This window comes from Phoenix dactylifera, chromosome 18 (assembly GCF_051530095.1).
Source record: "Phoenix dactylifera cultivar Ajwa chromosome 18, Ajwa_hap1_PhDact_Kaust_v1.1, whole genome shotgun sequence".
Taxonomy (NCBI): domain Eukaryota; kingdom Viridiplantae; phylum Streptophyta; class Magnoliopsida; order Arecales; family Arecaceae; genus Phoenix; species Phoenix dactylifera.
Window position 1 is genome coordinate 15,688,703 of NC_143207.1, and position 13,086 is coordinate 15,701,788.

Here is a 13,086-nt window from a genome sequence, read left to right on the forward strand (position 1 = left end):
AAAGGAGCAAATATCATCACTTAGAAATGGAAAATTCTTCGGGGTTCATTGGACTCACAAATGCTGATTTAAGAACTCCACAATCAACCAACTGTTGTACCAAATTCTTCTTACCACATTGTAAGAAAATTTTTTGTATACACGTAATGAGAAACTTGTAGCCTTACTCAAAATTACAAAGATAACATCCCGTTTTTAGTTATCTCAATAAAAAAAAATTCATGCTTTTATTATCTTGTCTTTCTTGGTTGTTTATTCAAAGAAGTTATTATAAACATGGTAAGAAGTTTGGGTTAATAAGAAATGAGATTGCTTTTTTTGTACATCTTACGAAGACCGGGAGAACAAACCAAACCGATAAAAGTAGAAATGTAAATGGTAGAGGAGACAAACCAAACTATACTCTCAAAGGGAATAAATTAAATTAATTTTGATAATTTTGTTGACCATCAAAGCTTCACTCCCCGTTATGCATTTGTAAAAAGGATCAAGCTAGAGTATTAAGGCTAAGGTAAATAAGGAGAATCATGGACTCGATGGATAAAATCAAAGATAATAAATTGTAACTTCATCAAGGGCACAGTTTTCTCCCTCCTTTGAAAAAAGATGAAATACATGAGGTTATAAGTTAAAACCTAATCCTTCTCAAAGCTAGGGGGTATTCAACTTCTTGTTTTTCTTCAAACCTAATATTTTGAATGAAAGCCCACACGACCTATCTGGTGCCACACTTGACAAAAGCCCAATCTCATAAAGCCTAATTTGGATTTTTTGGAAAAGAAATTCTATTTAAGCAAGAAGACTTGATTCTATTTATCTGAGGTAGAACTAAAAAGAAAAGAGTTTCAAAGCCTTCGAAATACTTAACACATAGGGGATATGATGGGTATTTTTATTTTTTAAAATTTAAATCTTTTTATAAGTTTAAAACTCCGGGGCATGGCACACTCTTTTCATAGACATTGGTTGTGAGACTTGGTGTTACATGTATTCCATTTTCAATTGTAGATAGCTGTCCTTGTGACACGTCTAGTCATTGACATATATGTCTTTTATTTTTCTTCAAAAAAGACATCTGTCTTCTATATTCCACCATATATGTGTAAGCTGTTGAAGCTTAAATAGGGGCAAGAAATATGATGCTTCTATCTTGATCACAACTACACCTCACTTTTCCATGCGAACGATCAAACATGTATTTGTAATCAAAGGATTCCAACAATCAGGCTTTGCTATATTGGTTGATAAAGTTGTAGCTTGTTTTGAAATGTGACAATCGGGTCAAGGTGAAGATGATTTTCCATTTAGGTTAGCTCTATCGCTAAATTACCGCCAACTAAGATTAAACTACATCATCCATTTATGAATTCTAGCATGACCTGAAATTTAAGAAATTTGATGAAGGCTGGATCATCTAGTTCAACTTATTCGAGTGAAAACTACTCTATTCATTGAGTGAATGATGATGGCAAATGAAGGAATATGGAATCGTTCGACCCTAATGGTATGCCTAGGTAGACCATGTGGACATGGTGAAGCATCTAGTTTTAACTAATTCATAATAGTGATAGAAAATTGTTCCACAACAAAAAAAAAATACACAAACAAATTGGGGATGATACTAGAATTCGGAGAACATGGCAAAAGGCAAGTTACACAAAATGGGAATATCAGAAATTCATTAAAAAAGAAAATTAAAAATAGAAATAAAATTTTTTAGAAAATTTTAAATTAATTGTTTAAATTTGTTGGAAGTAAAGAAACAAAAACCTAGATTCTCAAAAGAGAAAATATTTATTCAAAATCCAAAGGCCAACATAATTTTCTTAAGCCTAGGCTTGGCCCGAGCTCGATTTTAACTTATGCTTTGGGCTTCTGGCTGGACCTCGGCTGCGTGACCATTTTCAGTTTTTTTTCCTAAAAAGTACTAAAAAATGTTAAATATAAATAACTAAATATTGCCAGCAATCTACAACATATCTATTATTCTATTATGTTTACATATCAACAAGGATTACCAACTCAGTTTATAGATATATCAAACATATACAAATAACACAAGAAAACTAAAAAAAATGGGTCGAGCCTAAACCTTTGGTTTGAGCCCACCCAAAACACATCGGAGTTAGGTTTAGGCATAGGTGGGCTGGGTGGGAAATCCGGCCCATGAACAAGTCTAAGGTGAGGGCAGGAATTGATTCCCGCTCCAATTGTTTCGGGCTTAAACATGTCAAGTAGGTTGTCCGGCCCGTGAACAAATCTAAGATGACAGCGGGAATTGCATCGAAGTCTTTAATTTGTACCAACTCCCAAAGATTTATCATCTTTACTAATTGTCACCCTCAAGTTAAACTTAAATATAGCATCCACATTCGAATAAACTCCATAATATTGTGATAATGGGCTCCACAAAATTCGCTCTCCAGTTTTTGCAAACTGTGTGTATCCCACTTTATCAACAGCTTAACACTCTCAAACCTATCAGATTGAAATGTGATTATTGTTCCTATTCAATTCTTTTTTTTAAAAAAAAATTATGTTTACTGCCCAACACCCCTAAATACCCCAACATTAAACCATCCACAGTAGAGAAAAGGAAAAAGAAAACAAAAGAAAAAAAAATAATGAGGAGAAAGCGAGCTAGCCGGCAGGAGCACCTTCTGCAGATATATGACTCTTGCTCAGTAGATGTGTGACTGTGGATTCAACTTGGTGGCAATGGCAATACTACTCGGGGGAGAACACATACGCACAAAGTGCGTCTCCCTCAGTTACTTGCACACACACAAGAGAAAAAAACACTCGATGGCAATGGACGTATAGCAAAAGAAAATGTTAATTCTCAACTAAAAGAAAGAAAAGAATAGATGTTTTAATAGAAAGATCTCTGGCTGAAGCTGGAGTACTGCCTCGCTCCTTCGTCGGAGAACGATAGATGACAGAGATGACTCAACCCTTGGTTAATTTGTTAAGGTCGACACTCTTGCACGAATTCATTGAACTAGGTTTGATCTTAAGGTATCGGGTTAAGGACAGAGATTCCCAGATCTATGAATAAAAAATTTAAAAAGAAGAAGAAGAGAGGAAGCAATAGCTAAGAGAGGTTTGAAGATTCCATGACTTGGGAGTCGCATTCATGTCGGCAGATCTCTTTCTTAGTGTGCTTGTTGATTTGTTTGATACATAGATTTACGTTCACCATATTAAATAGAATTTCTGTTGTAACTTGTTGCAGTAGCTGATCTAAAATAATCTAGTCTTATTCAAATCAAAGTTATTTAGATCGAATTTATCTAGATCAGACTTGCAGGTTTTAACTGCAATTGCAATTGCTATTGGGGTTTTTGGTGCTTGTCCAGGAGAGAAACAAGGAGCTCGCTTGTTGTGCCATAGTGGATGTGCTGGCCTATTTGTTGTTGAAATTTTTTTGATTGCACTCAAGCCAATAGCACCAGGATATTACACTTAGAAGAGAATCACAGTCTTCTCTCAGTTTTCTGTTAATGTTTTCTTCATATCATATTATCCTTAAAATTATGTTGTGGAAGGCCGTCTGGATATGTATACATTTTTTGAAAGGAGCCTAGAATACATAGGAGAAGGAGCATTTGAGCAAGAGGTGGTTGGTTGTTTCATGTATGTGCTGCAAAATGGGCACTTTGTTAGTGCAGGCATATATTCCTTCTGAGTGGAGTGTTACCTGTTAGAATTTTTCCTTCTGACTGCTATCTAACTGAAGATTTGCACCAAAATTAAACAGAGTTGGGTATGGCTCAAACAAATCCTAACCACACCTAGTACAACATACTTGCATAACTAGACTCTGTATAGTTGTCATTACCAAAAAGGAAATACAGACTTGTACTCTGTGCCCCGGCCACATGCAATCCGTGCAATAAACTAGTTAAACAAAGAAGAAAACATATCCATATTTTGGCTACCAATAACAGAATCAGAGGGTGGCAAGCACATCTCCTTTCATATATCCCCTTCATGGTGCACTTTTTTTTTTTTGTTCAAGAAGTAGGATGGTGAAATCCCATCCAAAATCAAGATTAGATGGACTTGGCTTAAGTTTAAAGCATATCAAACATAAACAAATAACATAAGGAAAAAAAAAAGTGACCGAGTCTAACCCTTCGGCCTGAGCCCACTTAAAAGACTTTGGGCTTAAGTGGGCAGGGTGGGACATCTAGCCCATGTGCAGGTCTAAGGTGAGCGCAAGAACTGAATACCGCTCAAAATTAGGGGTGGCAATCGGGTCGGATCATGCATAAACAGGTCGGGTCAGAAAACTATAAATCTGAACCCGACCTGTTTATTAAACGGGTCAGGAATTGCAAACCTGAACCTGACCTGTTTATTAAACAGGTAACCCGACCCGACCCGTTTAACCTGTTTAATAAACAGGTAACCTGTTTACCCAACCCGATCCGACCTGTTTAACCTGTTTGCCCAACCTGACCCGTTTAATCTGTTTAGACCTGTTTAACATGCCCAACCCAACCTGTTTAACCTGTCCAACCCGACCTGTTTAGACCTGTTTAGACCCGTTTAACCTGTTTAGACCTGTTTAACCTGTTTAACCCGTTTAACCCGTTTAACATGTTTAGACCTGTTTAACCTGCCCAACAGTTAAACGGGTTAAACGGTTTAAACGGGTCAGACATCTAAAATCCGTATCCGACCCAATTAATAAACAGGTTAAACGAGTCGACCTGTTTACGACCCGAACCTGTTTAGACCAAACCCAAACCTGTTTATGGCGGGTCGAACACGGGTCAGGTTGGCGGGTCGGGTCATATTTTGCCACCCCTACTCAAAATGCATCTGGCTTGAGCAAGTTAGGTTGGTTGTTCAGCTGGTGAACAGATTTAAGATAAGGGCAGGAATTGGATCCAAGTCCTTTATACCAACTTCCAAAGATTTCATCATTTTTACTAATTGGCACCTTGAGGCCAAACTTACACATAGCATTCATATTCAAATAAACTCCATAATATTGTGATAATGGGGTCCACAAAATTCATCTAATGCTCTCCAATTTTTACAAATCGTGCATGTCCCACTTTATCAACAGTTTAACACTAGCTCAAGCCTACCAGGTTGAAATGTGATTACTGTTCCTATTCAATTTATTTTTTTTAAAAAAATTGTGATTACCGCCCAAGACCCCAAAATATCCCAATATCAGGGCGGACATCCATCCCCCATCCGTGTGGTGGTAGAAAAAAAAAAAAAGAGGAGAAAGCAGGTTGGTCAGTGCGCTCGACACACTGGTGGTTTAAGAAATCTATAAAGTCACCTAACCACCTGCAGATATATGACCGTTGTCCTAAGCGCGAAGCAGATGTATGACTGTGGATTCAAGTTGGTGGCAATGGTAATACTGCTTGGGGGAGAACCTTACTCCCTGAGTTACTTCAAAAAAAAAAAAAAAAAAACATGTATACCCGCAAATAGTAAATTTATGAGAATATTTATATAATTTTTTATATTTATAAATGTATATATTCAAAAATTAATTAAAAAATCAAAATTCGATTGGAATTTGCTAAGTCTTTTATAATTCAGTTGAATCGATAAATCAAAAAAAATTAAGCAGCATTGTCAATTTTCTTTTTTAAGATCGTGACTCGGTCAAATTAGAATATTAGATGATCATTTTGATAATGTTATTTTTCTTTGATTCGGTGTAAATATAATTATTAGATCTATGATATCTATATATTCTTCATTATTTTTATAAGATTAAAGCATATCAAATTTAAATTAATTATAGATGATTAGATTAATAAATTATTTTTTAGTGATTTATAAATTTTGAGTTGTTGTTTGTTTTTTAGGCGAGAATATTGTAAAAGCCGCATGATTCATTCTATAAAGGTTGATATTAAAATGAGATCATGGGACATGGTAATTTTAATCTTTTTTTGTCAACTTTTTTTTATTAAGAACAACTGCATTATTTTTACTGAATTTTGATCATTTTTATTTTATACCCTTCTAAATATGCGTAATTATGTGAATACTCTAGTAAAGTTGTTATTTGCATATGTATCCTTATAAAATTTTTCTTTTGCGTATCTACATGTAAAAATATTTCAGTTATTTCAAATTTAAATTATTTATTTTTTAATAACATTAGATGATATTGATATATATATATATTAAAAATATATAAGTAAAATAATTTTTTATGAAGATATATATATAAAAATGATAATTTTATAAAAATATTTATATAATTGTATATATTTTAAAGAGTATAGATGTAAAAAAAGCTTAAAAGTAAAAAATAAATTAAATTCTCAACCGAAAGGAAGGAAGAACGATGACAACCAGAAAACGACAGATGACTCCACGCTTGGTTTGTAAAAGGTGGCACTCTTGTGTGAATTCATCGATCATAAAGGATTGATCATAAAGGCTTGATCATAAAAGTCTGAGGACGAGGCCAGAGATTCCCAAATATACGAATAAAAAATTAAAAAAAGAAGAGAGGAGGCTCGGGAGAGGGATGGAGATCGCAAGATTCCCAAATATATGAATAAAAAATTAAAAAAAGAAGAGAGGAGGCTCGGGAGAGGGATGGAGATTGCAAGACTTGGGAGTCGCGTTCCTGTCGGCAGATGTCTATCGGTTGGTATTTAAATATGACTCTGAAGTTTGTCCAACGCTGGCAGCCTGGCATTGCTAAAAAAAATAATAATAAAAAACAATTCCACAACAACCATTAGACTTGGAAACAGAGCTGTTGGTAGCTTCTCTTGCAACCACAAGGCAGAGAAGTTCTGCTTCCACATCCACTTTCCCCTTTCCTCAAACCTTCTCGCCATGAATCTCCTTCCTCTGAGCGTAATCCTTCAATTCTTTGCCCCATACTGGAACTATTTAGGGCAGCCCATTCTAGAAGCTGCTGATGTTGCAGGGAAGCTGAAACCTCTCGTGGAAGCTATTATCCCGCACATCAGATATCTCGGCACGAGTGGAGAAAATGTGACAGCTCTAACCGACGCCATGGATAGATTGAGAGCTACAAGGGCTGGCATCCTGCAAGACATCAACATCGCCGAGAGAGAAGGGAGCAAGCGCACTCCAGAAGTCGACGACTGGCTCAAGAGGGTGGAAGCGGAAGCAGGTGAAGCGGCCAAAATGAAAGAAGCCTGCCGGAAGAGGAAGAGGGTGTTGGGAGTCCCCCTCAACTGGGTCTCGAGCTACAAAGATGGCGAGAGAGCCACGAAGAAGGCTAAGGTGGTGGAGGAGCTGCGAACTGAAGCACGTTCGATCGTCGTCGCGAGGAAGTTGCCGCCGGCGTCGGTCCAGGAGATGCCTCCAATTCCCGGTTTGGTAGCAATCGAGTCAACTGTGAAGGAAGTCCTGCTCCGCCTGGATGATGATAGCGTGGGCATCATCGCGATTTGGGGCATGGGAGGGGTTGGCAAGACCACTCTCCTGAGCCGCGTCAACAACAGTTTCCTCCCCGGCAGCGACAGGAGCTCGGAGTTCGACCATGTGATATGGACGGTGGCTTCCAAAGAGCGTACTCTGGAGAAGCTTCAGAAGGGAATAGCCCAAAAATTAGGACTGAATCTGGAGGTCCGCCGACAGCCAGCGGACACGGTCCTCTTCGAGTACCTCAAGAGCAAGAACTTTCTGCTGCTGCTGGATGACCTGTGGAGAGGCTTCGAGCTGGAAGATGTGGGGATCCCACGTCCCGGCTTCGGAGGGAATCAATGTAAGCGCAAAGTCATACTCACCACCAGATCGCAGGACGTGTGCAGCAAAATGAGAGCCGTGGAGATCAAGATGAACTGCTTGGCGCAGCCAGATGCCCTGGATCTGTTGAAATTTCATGTAGGTGAGCCGACCCTCAGCTCTCACCCTGACATACCTAACCTTGCAGGAGAGGTTGCGAAGGAGTGCAGAGGCTTGCCGCTTGCCCTCAAGACCATCGGAAGGGCCATGAGCAACCGGAGGGAACCAACACACTGGAAGCACGTAATCGAGCTGCTGAAGGACTCTAAGCATGCTGAGATCCAGGAAATGGAGATCCTACCGGAGGAAGGTGAAGAACGAGAATGGTTTCGTATATTAAAGCTCAGCTATGATTACTTGCATGATGACAGGACGAGGCAATGCTTCTTGTCCTGTTGCTTGTGGCCCGAAAACTATGATATTCGGAAACAAGAGCTTATAGACTGCTGGATGGGTCTAGGCTTAATCGATGAATCAAATGGGAACTTGTTCTGGGGTCACAAACACATTCGAATCCTGGAAGCAGTGTGCTTGCTGGAGCCTAGTGAATTGGAAGGGAGGGTGAGAATGCATGATGTTATTCGAGCCTTGGCACTATGGATCGCTTCCGACTGCGGGCGGAAAAAGAATAAATGGTTGGTTCAAGCGGGTGTTGGTCTGAAGGAAGCAATAGATGTGAAACAGAAATGGATTGAAGCAAAAGCAGCAGAAAGAATATCGCTAATGGATAATCGTATAGCAGTATTGCCCCACTTTCTTCCTGATCCTCCAAGTCTTAAAGTCTTGATGCTCCAGAGGAACATCTCTCTTAGACGGATCCCACCTGACCTTTTCCAATGCATGCCTGCTCTAACTTACTTAGATCTATCCTATACCAGCTTGGAGGAGTTACCGAAAGAGATTGGCATACTAGTTCAGTTGCAGTATCTTAATTTATCCTCTACATACATCAAAGCATTGCCGAAGGAGCTAGCATGTCTTAAAGAGCTGAAGTACTTGTTACTGAGATATACAACTCTTCTCTTCGAAATACCTCGTGGTGTGATATCTAATCTTACTAAACTGCGGCTGCTTGATCTCTATGGAACCAAGAATGTAGACTGGCAAGCTGAAGGTGGCAGAGGTTGTGGTAATGAAGAGAATACAGCAAGTTTGGAAGAGCTGGAAGAACTGAACTCGAAGGTGATGTTATCGACCACTCTTGGAATTATGGTAAATGCAGTGCCGGCCCTCCAAATGCTCTCCAGGTTTGACAACGTAGTTACCCGGCACCTCTGCATAAGGGGGATGAGCAGCTCGGCATCCATCCAGTTGACACCATCCATCGTCAAAGCCCAACTTGCTAGCCTCAAAATGTTGAAGAACCTGCAGAAGCTAATGATCGAACACAATGAGTCCTTGGTCGAGCTGGAGGTGAATGGTGAGGACCAGGATCATGACGTGGATTGGCGACTTCCACATCTTGACCATCTTCGACTCCGTTACCTCAAGAAATTAAACGTGGTAAATTGGACGAGACTATCGATCTCAGATTTCCTTCCGCAGCTGCGTTATGTGATAATTGAATTCTGCGATGAGTTAGAGAATGCTAATTCGGTTCTGCTGCTCCCACGACTCGAGATTCTAGCGATACATTCGTGCCCCAAAATGCAGCGAGTGATCGATGAAATAGTAGGTAACCATGTTGGCTATAACTCGGCACCTGCCTTCCGTTGTCTTAGGAAATTATCTCTGTATAAATTAGGAAGCTTGACTAGCATCTGTGATCAGGCAATCAGTTTCCCTTCTTTGGAAATTGTTGAAATTGGTTGTTGTGACGAGCTGAAGCAGCTGCCCGTCAAGATCATGGGGGGCAACTTACGGAAGATATGTGGCGAGGAAGGATGGTGGCAACGCTTGCAGGATGAGAACGTGAAAGCCTCCCTCCACCCCTATTTCACAAAACGTTATGTTAGAGTAAATGACTCATATTTGAGTGGTACAGTGGTATTCTAGAAAGACAGACAGATGCCGGCGGAGTGGAGTGAAGGGAGCGTAAGTGCACTAAACTAAATGGAGCGAAGCGACGACATCTGCTTGCCTTTGGGGCAATAATCTACTGTTAGTTTATCAGGAACACTAATAGGGGTTGGGGGTGCAGGGGGCAATGCCCCTGCAATATTGTACAAGGGTATTTTGAGACTTCAAAAATATATGTACCAGGCTAGGATAAGTATAAATACCTTGTAACCTTTGTTTATTTGCGCATAGTGAAAAGCACAGCCGTTTCGCTCACGTGGATGTCGGCACACTGCTGACCACGTAAAATCTCGGTGCCAATTATCTCCTGCTCTTTCTCTCTTTATTCTTCGTACCATTCACCATGGGTGCTGCGCTTAACTTTACACGTTATTAGTTGGACTAGATCCACCGTGGACCTAGGGTGGGAAAGGGTGGTTGCCTAGAATGCCTTCACGAAGAAATGGAACATTGAAGAATGGTTGGTATGAGGGTAGATGGCCATTACATACTAAGTCTTCCTACCTTTTTTTTTTTTTTTTTTTGCTAAACAAAAAGGGGTAGGGGGGAGGAAGGGACAAGCCCACCCCCGCGTAGCAGCCCCACTGGGCCTCCGCCCCGCTAGGAGAATGTTCGATGCGGGCAGAAATGGCCGTGTGTTGGGCACTCCGACCGATTTTACTCATACCCTTCTCATCCGTAGGCCCGACTCAGCTACTCCTCTGAGCTCTGGCTCGAGTCCCACGTGTGAGTATGTCACACCCGGCACCACCCCGGCTACTAGCGGTTCAAGAGCGGTCCTACACCACAAGTCCAAGCAGTGGCCAAAGTAGTGAGCTCCGGTCCACAATTTAATCGTCGCCGCAGCGATTCGAACTTGGGACCTTGGTGGCAGTCTTCCTACCTTTTGCCAAGCATGCTGCTGCCTGTGCCTATCTATCCTTGTTCCGCCAGAGGGGATGGAGGTGGACCTAGTCCACCTAATAGTTTCTCGAGGGGAAGATCGCTCCTTCTCCCTAGGGGACCGCATTGGCCCCGATACGAGTGGGAAGGCTGCAGTCGCCCTAATGATTTATTATATCTGGTTCAGGTTGATGCCAGGGATTGAGCACAAGTTTGAAGCAGACTAGTACAGGGCCAAGGTCTCTCTCTCTCTCCCTCTTTCTCTACAGCTGAACACAATACAGTGAAAGAACTTTTTCTTCTTCCTCTTCCTTTCTCAATTCTGTGTATTGTTCTGTTCGTCGTTTGGATCCTGTATTTTTGCGCAACAATTGGTATCAGAGCTGCAAGGTGTTCACGTCGGTGCCGCGAGGAAAGGAAAAGTGATCTCCCGTTGGTGCTGCGGGCGATTTCTGATCCACGTGAAGGAAGGGGGGATTTGTTTTCTCTCTGTTTCACGTGAGGGGCTGAGGGGTTTGTGTCCTCTCTCCCAAGGCTCTCTTCCCAAGCCGTGGGTGTTAATTCTTGTGGGATCTCAGGGTTGTTCCCAAGCCGAGAACAACACACAGAATAAAAAAAAAACAAGGAGGAACTTTTTCTGTCTTTGGGCACTGTGAGGTAGACAATCTGAAATGATTCGCTAAAGGTGTGCTCACTGGCTTCGCATTACCCATGCTGAACCTCTCCAACACCTTTTGTATATAACTACCCTGAGATAACCACAATTTTCTGGAATCTCTGTCCCTGCGAATCTCCATCCCAAGAATCTTCTTGGCCGCGCCCAAATCCTTCATGTCAAACTCTCTACTCAACAAAATCTTCAACTTGTTGACTTCATTTATACTCTTCGCAGCAATCAGCATATCATCAACATAAAGTAACAGAAAAATAAAAGAACCATCATCAAGGCTCCTCACATAAACACAACAGTCATACTCACATCTTCTGTAGCCAATCCGAATCATGTAGGAGTCAAAACGCTTGTACCACTGCCTCGGAGACTGCTTTAGCCCATAAAGTGACTTCCTCAATTTACAGACTAAGTGCTCCTGTCCAGGTTCTGAAAATCCTTCTGGCTGCTGCATGTAAATCTGCTCCTCCAACTCACCGTGAAGAAAAGCTGTCTTTACATCCATCTGCTCTAACTCCATATTGTAATGTGCTACCAATGCCAACACTATCCTGATGGAAGTGTGTCTGACCACTGGGGAGAAAATCTCATCATAGTCAATCCCAGCTCTCTATGAGTATCCCTTTGCTACCAGACGTGCCTTGAACTTTTTCCATTCTTTTTCTGATACTGCTTCCTTTTTCTTAAACACCCACTTGCATCCTATCGCTCTCTTCCCCTTTGGAAGCTCCACCAACTTCCATGTCTGATTTTTATTCAAAGATTCCATCTCCTCCATCATAGCACCCATCCATTTACTCTTCTCCTGGCTGTGTACTGCCTCCTGAAAAGTAGTAGGATCTCCACTGCTAGTGATTAATGCATAGGAAACCAAATCTTCAAAACCATACCTAGTTGGTGGCTTGATAGTACGCTTGGGTCTATCTGTGGTTATATTATGTTGCTCTTGATCGGCTGAGGTAGAAGTCTCTGTACCCTGAATATTATTTTCCTTGACAGAACTCTCTAACTCCACCTGCATCACCTGCTTAGTGCTGGTGCAACTTTCTGGCATCTGCTTCTCTTCTTCTTGAGTACTTTTCAACATGGCTTTCTCATCAAAAACCACATCTCTGCTGATCACCACCTTGTTTGCCTTCGAATCCCAAAGCTTGTACCCTTTCACCTCTTTCTGATACCCCAGAAAGATACACTGTCTAGACTTCGGGTCTAGCTTTGACCTCTCCTCACTAGGAATATGCACATAGGCAGGACATCCAAATACTCTCAAACCTGAGTAGTCTACCTCATTACCTGTCCATACCTCCTCTGCAACCTTACCATCTAGTGCTGCCCTAGGTGACCTGTTAATCAAGAAGCATGCCATATTCACTGCCTCTGCCCAGAAGTTCTTTGCAAGCCCTGCATTTAACCTGAGACACCGTGCTCTTTCAGCTATAGTCCTGTTCGTCCTTTCCGCCACACCGTTCTGCTGAGGTGTCTTGCGTACTGTGAAGTGTCTCTTAATCCCATGCTGCTCACAAAACTCAATGAACTTTGAATCTGTGTACTCAGTCCCATTGTCTGACCTGAGGCATTTGATCTTTCTCCCTGTCTGATTCTCTACTTCAGCTTTCCACAACTTGAACTTGGCAAACGTTTCTGACTTGTGCTGCATGAAGTACACCCAGACCTTTCTCGAGGAATCATCAATAAAAGTTACGAAATATGTATGTCCACCTCGTGATGCTACTCTGACTGGTCCCCAAACATCTGTA

General features: G+C 41.2%; 1 protein-coding gene across 1 annotated transcript; it reads left to right on the forward strand.

The window, feature by feature from the left end:
* Positions 1–6,726: 6,726 nt before the first annotated feature.
* Positions 6,727–10,065, forward strand: LOC149750953 (disease resistance protein RPS2-like). Its single transcript, XM_089928472.1, has one exon. The coding sequence runs from the start codon at positions 6,838–6,840 to the stop codon at positions 9,751–9,753; it is 2,916 nt and encodes a 971-aa protein (XP_089784598.1). The 5' UTR covers positions 6,727–6,837; the 3' UTR covers positions 9,754–10,065.
* The last annotated feature ends 3,021 nt before the right edge of the window (positions 10,066–13,086 follow it).

Bases quoted from the DNA above. Each gene is read 5' to 3' on its own strand.
- LOC149750953 (XM_089928472.1), top strand. From the start codon at position 6,838: ATGAATCTCCTTCCTCTGAGCGTAATCCTTCAATTCTTTGCCCCATAC.